The sequence below is a fragment of the Hydra vulgaris genome, chromosome 09 (assembly GCF_038396675.1).
Source record: "Hydra vulgaris chromosome 09, alternate assembly HydraT2T_AEP".
NCBI classification, from domain to species: domain Eukaryota; kingdom Metazoa; phylum Cnidaria; class Hydrozoa; order Anthoathecata; family Hydridae; genus Hydra; species Hydra vulgaris.
Window position 1 is genome coordinate 28,845,001 of NC_088928.1, and position 16,281 is coordinate 28,861,281.

General features: G+C 26.7%; 1 protein-coding gene across 1 annotated transcript in view; it reads left to right on the plus strand.

Annotated features, from left to right (window-relative positions):
- Nucleotides 1-16,281, plus strand: part of LOC100198859 (ubiquitin carboxyl-terminal hydrolase 34) — a 195,646-nt gene that overhangs the window by 43,497 nt on the left and 135,868 nt on the right. Inside the window, exons 8-9 of the mRNA XM_065805242.1 lie at nucleotides 579-657; nucleotides 14,430-14,491. Of these exons, the coding sequence (XP_065661314.1) occupies nucleotides 579-657; nucleotides 14,430-14,491 (141 nt within the window). The remainder of the gene's footprint in view (nucleotides 1-578; nucleotides 658-14,429; nucleotides 14,492-16,281) is intronic.

Here is a 16,281-nt window from a genome sequence, read left to right on the forward strand (position 1 = left end):
ATCTTAATCTTTTTTCACTTTCCTACAAAATCCTGACCTTTAAGGCTAAAAACAAAAACAATCAAATCAAATTTGTCAGCACATTCAATAATGTTTTTTATCTGTTTCTTTTTTATTAGTTTGCATTCTTATGTGTTAAGCACCATGTTTTTTTGAGGAAATGTGCAATTTTTAAAAAAATTGTTTTTGAACTACCCTAATATATATATATATATATATATATATATATATATATATATATATATATATATATATATATATATATATATATATATATATATATATATATATATATATATATATATATATATATATATATATATATATATATATATATATATATATATATATATATATAATAGAGTAAGGTAGGGTAGTTTGTGTGTGTGTATAAATATACACACACACACACCTGTCTGGTGGTAGTTTTGTGTTTAAGGTGAAAAATTTCATACAAATTCATATGTATTATACATCAGCTTGTTCTATCGACTTTCATTATATTTTTTATATATAGTTGTTGAATTATTTTTCATATTTTGTTTTTTAAGTGAAAAAAAAACTTTTTTATTTTATAGAGATTTGCTAAATATGTCATTCAAGTATTTCATGTCTAGCACATTGGCTGTTCGTATGGCTGGACTTAATCTGATGACAGTAACTATTTAAAAAAAATTTTTTTTTTCAAATTAAGTAAAATTTAATAATATTTTCTTTTACTGTAGATTTGATATTTGTAATTATTTGATATTTAGCAGCATATGAAATAAATAGAAAAGGTTGCTGGTCATATTGTTCTTTTAATTTAAAATTTTATATATATACATATATATATATATATATATATATATATATATATATATATATATATATATATATATATATATATATATATATATATATATATATATATATACACACACACATATATATATATATATACATACACACACACACACATATATATAAATATACACACACATATATATATATATATATATATATATATATATATATATATATATATATATATATATATATATATATACATATATATATATATATATATATATATATATATATATATATATATATATATATATATATATATATATGTATATATATATATATATATATATACAAAACAATTAAAAAGATTTTAATACAACCACTGAAAAAAAATGATGTGCTTATTCTTTCATATTTATTTCATGTACACGCTTTATTAGCATTCAATTTAAAGCAACAATTTATGAAAAACATTTTTTTAAAGACCATGCAAGAGTGTATATATATATATATATTATAAATCCATGCATAGGCGTTTAATCCATCATGGTTTTCTGGAGTATTACTGGGCTGGCTTGGTGTAGTTAAGAGATAAATCTTTTACGCTGGTTACTAACAACACAAGACTCTACTGAGCGACATAGACAGCACGGACTTACACATTACACCTATACACCCTTATGCACATATAGCCTTTTTACATCTTTTGCATGCTTTTTGTTCTTTTATATGATAAACTATCTTTGTTTGAACTCATTCTTATTTAGGTAATATTTTCTTTTAATGTATAATATGTGGTTGGAATGTTAAATGCAGATTTGTATGTTATGTATATGTGGTTATCATGTGTGTTTGTTTTTTCATTTTAGGATTCATATAAATATATATAAGAGCGATTCTTTTTTTTTAATATATATAAGAGCGATTTTTGTTTTTGTTATGGTCTCAAAGTTACCTTGGACCGTAGAGTTTACTTCTAAACAATATTTTTCCCGCTTCGTTACATCGTTTTTATATCACGGCGATTATTATTGCTTTATCACCCAAAATAATTTTTTAGCCACTCATTTGGCTTAAATTTATCTGGTCTTATTTTAGTATTTAGTTAATCTTATTACAATATTTTTTAATATATGATTTATCCGCTGATTTTCATATTATTACTATTATCAAGGAACTTTTATGCTATATTATCTTCATTACATTCATTACTCAGCTTTGTTTTAATTTTCATAGGTGCAATTTTCGTCTTTTATTATTATTCGGAGAATTTCTTATATCCTTCACTACATGTTTAAATCATTACATTTTTGCAGGCGATATAAATATATGTTTTTTTCTACTTTCAAATACTACTTGATTTTTAGTTATGATTTTAAGTTGCACGGGTTGTTTCATTTTCTTATACTTTAGATTGGTTAACAAAATTCGAATGAAGTATCTATGACAGTGTTAGAGTTTTTTGAAGACTCTACTATGTTTTATTTTATTTTAAAAGAGTTTTTAATAGGGTATATTGCCATTTGATTGTTTTTGGTTTATTTATGCTGGAAGTACCTATGTGGTTTAAATCGTTGACATATTGCATAGTCTTAGGGGAAAATTTAATAGTATTTTCTGTTTGCACACTTTAGTTGTTTTAGTTTTGTTTCTGGTGTTTTTATTTTAATTTTAATTTATAGTGCTTAGTTTTTTCTACCAGTGGTATGGTAAGTGATTTATTTAACTATTTATATTGTGCAGTAGATCAACACTTTTTATATCATATCATCAAAAAAGTATTAGTGTTTTACAAATTTGGGTATGGTTGGGTTTTGGCTATTTGTAGTGAATCCTTTTTTACTGCAGTATGGAATAGGCGTAAGTTGCAGGGTAACGCATAAGTGGCAATGACGTTTGTCTGACGAGATAAACTAGTTATAAGTGCTGATCCTCATCGAAACGCCAGTAATAATAGACGCGACTCTGAGGAGATGTTTATTACTTAATCACTACACAAATTATGTTTACACATTGGCATTAATGTTTTTTTTTCATTTTGAGGCCTTTCATTGTTGTATGCATACTTTTTATTTTTTAATGTATTTTCTGTTTTATTTATTTTTTGTTTGGTGATATATTTTTGGTTCATCTTAGTTCATATTAGTATTTATATAACAATTTATTTTTTATTATTGTTAGTACTGTTTAGGTGCATTGTCTGTCTTATTTTAAATATTCCTCTAATAATCTTTATTTTTGTCTTGACAACTTTCAAAATATGCTTTGTTTGAAAAATAGTTCTTCTTTATTCACTTTTTTTAACGAAAGTGTAACGAAATTAGGGTTAGCACTAACAAAACTAACTTCCCACCTGACACTGTCTGTGATTGACAGTTTTTTGTCGACCTCAGAATTTTTAAATAAAATTTTCTTTGCTTTTTCAAATAAATCTAAAACTGCAAAGTTAAAGTTTTATATAAAGTCTAAATAAAATAATTAAAATGAAAAGGAAAAATTTATTCTAAATAAAATAAAAACAAAAAACAACATTTTTTGTAAATTCTATATGAAACAATTAAAATAAAAACAGCAAAACAAACTTTTCATTTAAATTCTATATAATGTTATTAAAAATGGCAAAATAAACGTTTTCTGAACAAATAAATTTAAAAACGTAACAGTGAAACAAATAAAAAAGTCTGCAAACTTGGAGTTTTTCTGTAGATTTTATCCTAGATTTTTGCAGATTTGTTGATTTATCGAAACTTGTTTCAAAGCTTTTTGCCAACCTGATGCTGGCCTAAAACATTTTTAAGTCAGCAATTTTTTGCCAACCTTATATATATATATATATATATATATATATATATATATATATATATATATATATATATATATATATATTCAAACAACTTTAAAAAGTAATCTACACAATAGAGTGCTCAATGTTCTTAAAAGAATAGAGCAATTACATATTAGTAGAAAATCACTTAACAAAAATTTTTTCCATTTAACGCTGTGTTTCATCAACAAAGATTCATCAGAAAAATATTTCTGATGAATCTTTGTTGATGAAACACAGTGTTAAATGTAAAAAATTTTTGTTAAGTTTTTTTCTACTAATATATATATATATATATATATATATATATATATATATATATATATATATATATATATATATATATATATTTTATATATATATATATATATATATATATATATTTATATATATATATATATATATATATATATTGTTTAAAAAATAACGTAGTCTTTTTAATATAGTAATTTTTAATCATTTCATGCTCTGATTAGTAAGTTGTTGTTTATTTTTAAAAAACTTTTAAACAATTCGTTTTAAACATAGAAACAAATATAAAATAAATAAAACAATTAAACCATTTCATTGCAATTGGAAAATTTAATTTAACTTATTCATAATTAAAACTTGAAAAAATAATCTTTTAAAAGATTTTTAGAAAGGCATGGAAAAATAATTTCACATGTTTAAGTTTATTATAAAAAATGCATGCCAACATAAAAAAATTAAAATTCAACATTTTTTGTTAATTTTCACAAAATTCGTTTAACTTAAACAATCATTAGAATTAATTTTGTATTTCGTTTAAAGTCTTTGTAAAATAAAAACTTTAGAAAAGATAAACAATTAAAAGTTATACATAACGTAACGATTTTTTAATTGCAACAAGTTAAAATCATTTTAATTGCATTTAAATTGTTAAAACATCAGCCGTAGTCAAATTGTAAGGAAAAAAATTATATGTGGTCAGTTACAGCGTGCAATTGCATGCCATTCCTGTCCAAGCCATATAGCTATAACACTAATGACAATATGATCAAGTTCACAAAGTTGTTTATTGTTATTGCAAAGTTGTTAAGTGTTATCATTGTAACTAAGATAAAAAATGAAAATTTTAGCATTCTATTACAATAAGAAAATATAAAACATTTTTTATAAGTAAAAACTTTTATAGCTTTTTAACTAAATAAGTTAATAAATGAATGGATAGCTAGTGTGAAAACCCAAAGAAAGCTCTTGTCAAAAGAATTTTTTCACTGCGCAATAAATTGCGTTTGTTGTGTATATATTCTTGTAACATTCATGTTACAAGCATATGCTTGTTACAAGCATATGCTTGTTACAAGCATATGCTTGTAACAAGTATAAAATCAAATTTTCTATTTAATAAGCGATTTTTTAATAAATAAATAAATAGCTTATGTAAAAATGAAAGTACTCATAAAAAGCTGTTAAGAGAAGCAGCTCACATGGCTCTTCATATTGGTTTCAGGAGAGTTTTCTCAGCTCTCGCACTTATTTATTTCCGCTGAGGCCTGTATATATACATACATACATTGAATTTGAAAGTGGAATGTGAATAATTGCTCTGGAGTAAACTAAGTGTGATTGGATGGTTTGAAATGCTCAATATCTGTTTAAGTATAATAATGCATACAGCATCAAGATGTTCCTCAACTGGAAGGATACCATAGTTGGTTGCATCATGAGGATCAATACCAGCTGCATTTAGGAGACAGTGATAATAAACTTGCATCTTGGATTTAGTTTTATTGGTTGTGGAGATGAGGACAACTGAATTGTTGGTAAAATACATTTAGACCATCTTCCATATTCATCCAACCAATCCTGCAAATATTTTTATTGCTTAAAACGATGTTCGTAAGGGGCAATTTTATTATACAGGCATGACCAGTGTTTTTCAAATTTTAGACTGGTGTTGAGGTTGATGCCAAGGTTATTTTTATGAGTTTGCAACTTCATAATTTTTTTTTTAGTTATTTTGGCAGGCTTTGTGCCTCGGCCAATAAAAATAACCTCGCATTTGGCTGTGTTAAGAAACATTTTATCATTTATTTGAAATTTTCCCAAAAGTCTAAAAAATGGGTATGACTATAATTTGATCCTCAATCAAACATTTAAATCTAGTAGACCCTTTTTTTTTACATTAATTTTGAGGCAAGAAGTTTTAAATGTTAAATGCATTATAACTAAGGCTGTGTTTAGAAACATTTTATCATCATCACACTATCGTTGAAGACTGTCTGCTACTTCTTGTAGAAAGAAAGAGTTTTTACCAATTATGTAAGTTAAGATATTATCTGCATATTTCTTGTGGGTAATACCCGTTGGGAGATATGTTTAAGGATACATTAAACTCATTTAGATGTTGCACATTTTATAGCGATGGGTAGGTAGTCAGTTGATAGAAACGGGTTATCAACTTTTGGAAAAGGAATAATTTTTGCATAAAACCATTCAGATGGTACAATGCATTTATAAATGCAATAACTAAAAATAACGACTAAAACTTACCCAAGACATGCAGCATAAAGTAATTTGCCAGATAGTTTTGTACAAAGTTCAGTATCTGAGGGTAAACTGGAAATTGGGGTTAGGGTTATTTATTTCTATAGTAAGATATATTGTGGGTGACAATAAGTTGGGAAATAATATTAGCCGGAATGTTCTATTGGTCGTAAAGCCCTTCTTTGTGTAAACGTTGGTGTTGTTTTATGCATTGTAGAGTATCGGCAGTTGTCCATTCGTGCTCACTATAGTTTTGATAGTGTGCAAAGGTTGATGTTTTTTGTGCGTCAATTATAGCATTCTTGAAAGTTGAGAATGAACGAAGTGGGTCAGAGTCAAAATTTGCAAGAATACTATGCATATCAAATAGTTGTATGCAAACCCTTTTTTAAATTTTAAGTACAGTTTGGTTTAGTTTAATCTAATATTTAAGTTCGGTTCAGTCTTAAGTGCAGTTTGGGTTCGGTTCAGATTGGTAGCAACTAAAGTTCGTATTTTTTATTATTTTGATTAGTTACATTCACAATGATAAAACACAAATAAATTAAAGTAATAAGGTACTATTAAATAAATAAAAAACTTCAATTTTTTTGATTTTTTGATTTTAGTGAAATATTAGCAAAACTTTTAAGAAGAAACCAAAAAAGTACATATCTTAGTTCAAAAACGTAAACTTTTCAATTATTTTGGGTTAGAATGGTTGTGTATTTTGAGATATTTGTATAGCAACAATCTAAGCCAAGGGGCAATTTTCTAGAAGTATTTTTTGTAATTTGAAATAATTTAATAAAACTAATATATTTAGCCTGATAACTAGTATAACCATAAAAATTTCAAAAATAATATTTACTTTGAAAAAAAATTGTTATTTATGGTTTTATTACATTAAAAATTACGTTTTTTAACAAAAAATGAAAAAAATGCATTTTTTATGATAAATTTGTTTAAAATTTTTTTAAAAAGTTAAAAGTTTTCAAAATAAATATTATTTTTGAAATTTTTATATAATTTCGCTTCAATTGAGTACCAGGTTGACATATTTTTGAAAAACTTTTTTTATGAAAATGTTAGGGACCCATTAAATATTAGAGGCTCTTGACCCCTTAAAATATTTTTTATTCAAAAAAATTTTTAACCTTGTGTTTTTGTATGAGATAGAACACATTTAGGGTGTGAGAGCAGATTATTTTCAAAAATGTTGTTTTTTGGGACACCCTAATATATATATATATATATATATATATATATATATATATATATATAGATATAGATATAGATATAGATATATAGATATCATATTATATCTATATAGATATATAGATATCATATTTTATCTATATTAGACTGCTTCGTTTTGGGGTCATAAAAAAATTTAAAGTACCATGGAGTCTTATCTGCTGCGCAGACCCCTATTTTTTTAATATAGTTTTTTTTTTTTAATTTTGACCATTTTCAGGGGTTGCTCAAGTGCCCCAATTTTTTGCATATTTGAGCGAGTTCTAAAACTCAAAATAATTAAATTTTTTTTCTTTCCAGAGTTTCTTCTAAGTTACAAGAAACAAATAAAAATAAATGGTATTTTTATTTATCTGAAATATTTCATGCAAATCTATCTATAAAATCTCAAATTTATGCAATTTTTTCCGATTTTTACACAACGTAATAACTTTTTTGATATGTTAAGTTATTAGGAAAAAACACCAGATATGTTGCATAAAACGTCTAGCTATTTCATTTTAAAAATTTCATAATAATAGTGTTATTTTTTACAAATATTATGTTATATTTTTATATTGTTTTTTTGTTTTTCTTGGAGGTTTTGCTTTTTCCTACATACTTCCTTTTGTAATTGTGCAAGAATAAAAGTGAATCTTGTCTTTTTTCTTCCTTTCTGGCAATATCAATGTTGTCCTTTATGAGTTTAATAGTTCTTTTAGAGCAATCATCACCAACTGCAAAATTAAAAACAGCATCTTTAAATTTTAGGTAGAAATCGTTACAAGTCCAATATTCTGGCGGGGTTTTCATCTATTGACAGTCACTTTTGCTCTGCTCTATCATAATGAATAAAAGCCATGAATTTTCTGTGACCAATTCAACTAAGCTTGGCAACTTCAGTCCACTGAAGACTAAAGAATTGAGGACCTCTATGTTAGCTTTTATTCGGGCTAACGAATATTTATCTAAGCTACGAAGTTCAGAGCTGTATAATTTTTGAGCAATTTCACCTCTTTCTTCACAGTTTTCATCAGCTAAGGCTAGAACAATAAGGTAAGGGTCCAGAAACCATGTGTCCCGTTTGATTGATTCAATGACTGATTTTGCCCCAATCAGATTGTACTCCTTAATCCTATTAATTTGCCAAAGAGCTCTCATATCCTGGATAAACAAAAAAAATGTTAAGTAACTAGCTTTCCTTAAAAAAAATTATATTTTAGAAACTTTTAAGGAAAACTTTTTATTCATAATAGAATCCTTATATATATATATATATATATATATATATATATATATATATATATATATATATATATATATATATATATATATATATATATATATATATATATATATATATATATCATACTTGTTAACTTGGTTCCTGACGAGGAGCCACAGCAGATAGTTCAACTTTGAGAAACTAGGTAGTATAGAAAACAGCCACAAAAGTTGCCACTTCAGTAATTTCATTTTTCAGTCGATTTGTCAGACTGGGTATTGCATCCATCATAAGCTGGAGCTTTAGGTAGTAGATACCTATAAAAATATACATTTTTTCTTTCTTTGAAAAGCTAAATATTTGATGATGTATAACAATTTTTTTTTTTTTTTTGCTATGAAGCTATAATTTTTTAACTTTGGACTTTTTCCATAAAACGGGAATGATGGATTGCTCCGGGTGTACGAAACTTGTACTTTTCCTCAGAAAGCACCATAAATGTAAGCTCTGTCAGCTCAATGTAGTCCTTCCTTGTAGCCATATCCTAAAAATTAAATTAAATCAGAAGTATATTGGTATAATGCAATAAACATAGGTATGTATATTTTTGTCTTATAAAGAATAATAGAATTAAACAAGAAAAATCTAGGTTATATCACTACTTCATAGTACATATTGTATACATAACTACGTATTAAAATATCTAGTCATCCGGCTACCTTTTTCAAAGACCCATGGGTGATAATATTTCTGCAGAACTTTTGATGACCAAGCCATGTTTCATCTGGGAATAGGCAATCTTCTCAACACCTTTTTATTTGAAATGTCAAAAAAAAATCAAAGAGCTCAAAATTGAAAAAATACTAGGGTACAATAATATTTTACAAAAATGTTAACCAATTTTGTAAAACCCTACCTGGTTCTCTACATTAAGATCATTCCATGCTAATTTTAATATTTAAACAGGATATTATCTGGTCCAGAAGTAACACTACTTGAATAATTTTTCCAGAAATGTGTTATGTGTAGCTCATTTACATGATGTCAACATGCAATAGATAAAACTGGTCGCTGAAAAACTTCATTTACCAGTAAAGATACAGCTCCATTTTTGTTTCCAGTACTGATTCTGGTTGTATCAAATGTAACAGCTTGTATACTGTTTGTAAGGTCAAAGCAATTCTAGATATCTCTGATCGCATTTTCTTGATTTTTGCCAGTTCCGGAAGAAATTGCTGGAATTCCCAACAGGTGCGTTTCTATGTTACCGTTTATTAATATTGCTAATCGATCTTTTTCCAATTTTTTCCCATCAGTATATTCATGACATACTTTTCCATCATTATTTGTGAAATTTCTCAAATGGTCCTTGATCCTCTTTGATTCATCATATATGACTTTATCTGCTGCTCTTAATGCTGTAGAGGTCAAACATTTAAATTCATCTATATTTCCACATGATTTAGCAATTATACTATTAACCATGGCAGTATGCTGCCTATGACTTATTCCTTCCCCAACAGCAGTATCAGCAGTTCTCTTGAGAATATCTTTTGGAAGTAGAACAGTATCTGGTTTTTTGACTTTCTTCTTTAACTCTGGATCTGGATATGGGAAATCATCATTATCTTCATTTTTATCAGATCCATTTGAGCTGAATTCACTCTCTGACATGGTTTCATTCAAACTTGATCTCATTTCAAACTTGGATAAACTCCTGTTAACAGAGGAAATGTACCTTGTGTCTAATCCACCTATTCTTGTTTTTCTATCTCCTAATTGGTCTAATAAAAAAGCAATATCTTCAGTCTTGTCTCGACAACTTCTTTTCTTATCAGCTTTAATGATTGCAAACAGAGTACAGAGTTTCATCTGAGTTAAAAATTTCCTCCTTTTTTCAATTTCTGATAAAGTTTGTCTTGATTTGTTTGTTTTTTTAACAGTTTCCAGGTTTGGAAACTGTTAAAAAAGGTTTGGAAACTTCTCTTTACTACTTTACTTCTTTTTACTTCTTTTCACTAAAAAATGTGATTTGTAGATTCTGAACATTTTACAACACATCTATTTCTGTTAATTGATTTATTTAACAGCAGACATTTGTTATATTAAATGTTTTCCTCCAATAAATAATAATATACAAATAAAAGAAAAACATATACAGTCTGGTACCTACCTAATTGTTTGTAATTGCAAAATCTGAAATCCACCCTTCAACCAAGGTGCGATTAACTTTGAAAGAGTGCAGCATAAAGAGTTTTCATTATGGCATCTGATTTCAAAGTGTTTTATCAATGGACAGTGGATAATTCTACTTTCTTTTTGTTTTGGATGCTTCTCCTTTAAATGCAAGAAGTATTGCAAAACCTCTTGCTCTGTAGAAAATTTGTCTTTTGGTAAGGATGACCTGGATTCCCCAACCGAAGTAAGTATATCATGAAAGTTATCAATAATTATTTCCCGCGTTTTTAAAGTATTAAAGTAAACGCGAAGTGTAAAAATTGGTAAAAATCTGCATAATTATGCAATTTTTTAGTTAGGTTTAGACAAAATATTTTAAGCAAATTAAATTACCATGCATTTTTATTTTTTTCTACTAACTAAAATAGAATTATTTTGAGTTTTAGAACTCGCTCAAATGTGTTGAAAATAAGCTTAAAAAAGTCTAAAATTAGACGATTGGGGCACTTGAGCAACTCCTATAAGTGGTTAAAACTCAAAAAAATAATAAAAAAAATCTACTAATAAAAAAGTGGTCTGCGCAGCAGATAAAACTCCATGGTACTTTAAATCTTTTCATGACATCAAAATGAAGCAGTCTAATCTATATAGATATAGATATCATATTATATCTATATAGATATATAGATGTCATATTATATCTATATGGATATATAGATATAGATATCGTATTATATCTATATAGATATATAGATAAAAATATCATATTATATCTATCTATCTATCTATCTATCTATATATATATATATATATATATATATATATATATATATATATATATATATATATATATATATATATATATATATATATATATATTTCGAACATCGCATTAGCAATAAATTTGTAAAAATTTTAATAAAAATCACAATATTTTTTATTCTTGACATGTTTCGTAGTCTTACTACATTTTCAAGATTTAATTTACAATTAAAACTCTGGTAAATAAATTTAAATTTATTTACCAGAGTTTGTAAATTAAATCTTTTGAAAATGTAGTAACACTACGAAACATGTCAAGAAGAAAAAATATTGTGATTATTATTAAAATTTATATATATATATATATATATATATATATTTATATATATACATATACATAGCAGTCATTAGGACACATGAATATCCACATGGTTACCTATGTGGGCGACATTTAGCTATTTTTATTTCAAAGTTTCCATTCTTTTTAAGGTATTCAGTAGTATACCAGGATTGGATAACTATGGGTGTTAGGGATGGGTGTAGGGGACTTCTGGATGGTATTTGTATAGTTAGGATTGACTGTTATCATAACTTCACCTGCCCTTTTAGGTATTCTTTTTTCAGATAAGCAATTATGTCGACAAGAAGTGATGAGGTATTTTGAAAATTCTTAAGTATGACTGACTACAATATTATGTGTAGCGGAGATAAACCATGTTTCAGTGAAGAATCCAATATGTGCATTTGCGTTTTCACTTATTTAAACAATTTGTTCTTTAAGGCCAATTAAACCTGTGTTGGTAGTGAGTATAATCTGCAGTTGCACTGAGATCAATAAGCTATTATTAGATCTGAAGGAGGTGGCCAGAGAGTTTGAAGTGGTATTTGTAGTTTGTAGGGCTTTAACTGAATTAGAAGTATTTGCTGTTGGTCGGTGGTACTAAGGTTGTAGATAAAGGGTCAGTGTTTGGTTACTAGATCTTGGTCACATTGGAAGGCTTATTTTGTAATACTCCAAGAGCGTGGTGGATAAAATGTAGTTTGAGGCACATAGGCATTGAGGCAAAATGTAGTTTGAGGCATAGAGGCATAGTATTGTTGTTTGACTCTGGAGAAAATGACATTGATGCAACATATGGCTTTAGTACGTTTGTGGATAACATTCACAATGTACTAAAGCCAAATGGTTTTATTATACACATTGTGGTTTATCTAGGACATCTGCTTCTTTTAATCTTTACTCTTTTTTAATTTAGCTCTTAGATTAGTAAATTCTACTTGTTGAGCAGGAATTCTATCTTCACTAACAAATACCCCTTTGAATAAAGCTGCTTCATGATAGCTGCAGTTTTTCAGCACCATATCTTGGTCAGATTCATTTTCGAGGATAAGTTTGATTCAGTGACAGTTTTAATATTCTTAGAAAAAAGAATTTGTTTGACATGAAAACTTGGCGATGTTTGATATTTCATCATCATTTAAGGATTTGGTCATGTCGTTAATGATAACATTGGATGTAGGTGATTTTCTGTCATCTATATCTGCTGCAACAATATTATGTGATCGTGATGCTCTTGCACAGTTTTTGGTGAACTTGACTTAATATTTTCAGAATACAATTTACTTTTAACTGGTACAGCAATACAATGTAATAAGTTTTCTGTTTCTAATGAATCTACTCTTTTAATAAGAGACAAAACCAGCAATTATATTTTTCCACAGTATAAAACTCTAGTTAGTTGGCTATAAATTCCAAGCCAAAATTTTGACTAGTTTTCTTCCTGTAGGATTTTCATATTTTTGATAATTATCTGCTGAGAGAGCCACCACCTTCTTGCTGAGAGAGCTACCACTTTTAGTAGTAGTGGGTTATCTCTGTTATCTCTGGCTCTGAACTTTTAAATATATATATTACCTTATTACACAAAGACTAAAAAGTATCTATATGTGTCTGTGTATGTGTTGATCAAATTTCTTACTTTGCTTTCCAGCGTGGCTCAAATATCATCAACTACTCTTTTTCTATGTTTTCCTGCTAAGAAGTTCCATTCAATACAGTTTTTCGAAAATTTCACTTTCAGTTGTGTGATGAAATGTTTTATAAATTTGCTTATGAATTGACTGCAACCATTGTCGAAGTAGAAGCTTATATCGGTTACTATTTCTGCAATGGTTTTAATGATCTCTTCCAAAATTTGAGCAGCAAGAAATGTGTCATCTACATCTGTCTACCAAAAAATGTCTGTTACAAAGTCATGTTACAAAGTCTATTACAAAGGTCATAGTTTTACAAATTTTATGGTGTCAAATTACTTTTGTAAAAATTGTTATTTGTGCTTAGCTGAAATGAGCTGCCTGAGGTTGATCAAAACTGGAAATTCTTTGCAGTTGTTCCAAGTCAACATGGGAAACAGCATTAAATTAATCATTCTTGAAGGCGCTTTCAATGTTATTTTTGTAACACTCATATTGATGTTTTTGCACTTAAGTATGCCAAATAAAATTTGGAAGTGACCCATAAATTACCTTCAATTTTAACTTTAAGTAACCCTAATTACTATTAACTTTTGTTTAATAACTTGTACTTTTCATACAACATTTACTCAAAAATTAAAATAAACTGAAAATTTTGTCACGTATTTGATAACATGTCATAGAGATGTATTTATTTCATTTTTAATGCATTAATTAATTCATTTTATCTCAAAAGACTATTTTTTTGAAACTATATTACATAGTTTTTGATAATCTATCAGTGGTGTGAATTAGTTTACCTTACATTTTGTTATATTTATTTCAAAAAAAGTGAATATTTTTTTGCTTCTATTGTTAATAATTTTTTAAAAGATACAAAGATACTTCAGAAGAAAGTTTAAGATATTTTAGGAAGTTTCTGATTTAAAAAAAATTATTTTAATTATTTAGAATCAAATCCACAATCTAATTGATCTTAGCCAAAATCAAGTGTCTCCTGATAGTATTGACAGGTATCATTATTAATAATATTTATATAGGTTACCTTGTGTTTCTTTTACTCCCATTTAACTTGGTTATTGAACTCCTCATAATATTGAAGTGTTTAAGGAATATTTTGATAAAAATTTAATTTTAATTCATTTTTTTATCAAAGAAAATAAAAAAAAATATTGTAAAATATTTATAAATTGCAATAAAAAATAGAAATAGAAATAATTTTTAACAAAAAAAAAGTGTTGAATTGAAGTTTTGAGAAATTTTTTTTCTAAGTTATGTAAGTGTTTGACCAACAACATTTCAGATATTTAATGCGAAAGCATTTCAGATATTCAACAGCTAAAAATTTCAGATATTTAACATATAGAAATTTAGAATAAAACTGTAGCGATGTACCAATTAATCGACATCAGCTTAATCAACTTAATCGGCCACTTTTTTCATAATCAGTATCGGCATTGGCCTTATTTTCGGATTTTCCAACCAATGGCATTTTAATATTTTCATCCTGCATTATGATAATAATTAAGTAATAAATAAACTAAACATTATGCATTACTTAGAATTTTTTGATAAATTTTTATTTTGACTTTGTTTACAGGCAAAAATTTATTGTTTATTCTTAAGATGATGTTTATAAGCTTTAATTTAACAGCTGAATGTACTTATACTTTTACTACCATTGTGTTTCTTTTAGAATAATTTTATTTTGTATTGTTCTATTGTTATATTAAAAGTAACCTAGCATTGTTTCTATATGTGTTCAAGTCTTTTTATATTTCTATATTTTTGTTTATTATTTTTGTTTTATTTCAATTCACCTCCCCAATGACACTGCAATCGAAGTGGCTTTGAATATGGTTAAAAGTATAGAAATAATAAAAGTATAGAAATTCAAGGCCAATTTAGGCAAGGAGGCTACTTTAGATATGGTTATAACCCTCTCTCAACTTTATAACTCCAAAACAAAAACCTTGACAAACAAGGCCGTTGCTCTGAGAAACAAGTTGAGCGCAGTACTACCAGGGACATGGTGGGGATCGAACATCATAAAACAAAATAATTATAAAAACAACTTAATTATCTAAAAATAGTTTAGATATCTAAACAACATATGATTGTTGTTTAGATATCTAAATTACTATTAAATAAATAAAGAATTCTAAGTAAACTGCTTATGATAGTACCGTTTTCTTTTTAAAATTGATATAAAAAGCAATCCTTGAAAATTGTATTTATTTTTTAAAAGTTTTCTTTTCATAGTAAATAAAACTAGTTTTTTTAATATCTTTTAAAATAATGGTTTGGTTCTGATTTGTGTCCAAGTATTTGTTTACCAGTACTGATTCCATGAAAAAGATTACACGATTTTAAGTTGTATGGTTTTATATTTTCAAAATTCTAATAATAAGTTAATTCATCGGCATTGGTATCGACCTTTTCCCATTTATCGGTATCGACCAAAAAAGTGCTATCGGTACATCACTATAAAATGGAGCTTTTTACAACCCAGACCCCTGCTAATCAAATAAGCAGGGGTTATTTGCTGGGGTTATTAACCCCTGGTTATTAAAAGGCTTTTTTTAATGTAAAACTTTAAATTCCCATCAACTTTGTAGATTCTACTTGAATATCAGTTTTACCTTAGCTGACTAATCTTCATCTCAATTGCTCTTTCAGAATAAAATTTATTTTAAAAACCTGCAGTTTTGTATCTAGGGTTAAGAAATTTATTTCCTTCAATATTTGGATAATATGGGCAATTGTCTTTTCCCTCAAGAAAACTTGAAAAATATATTGCTAA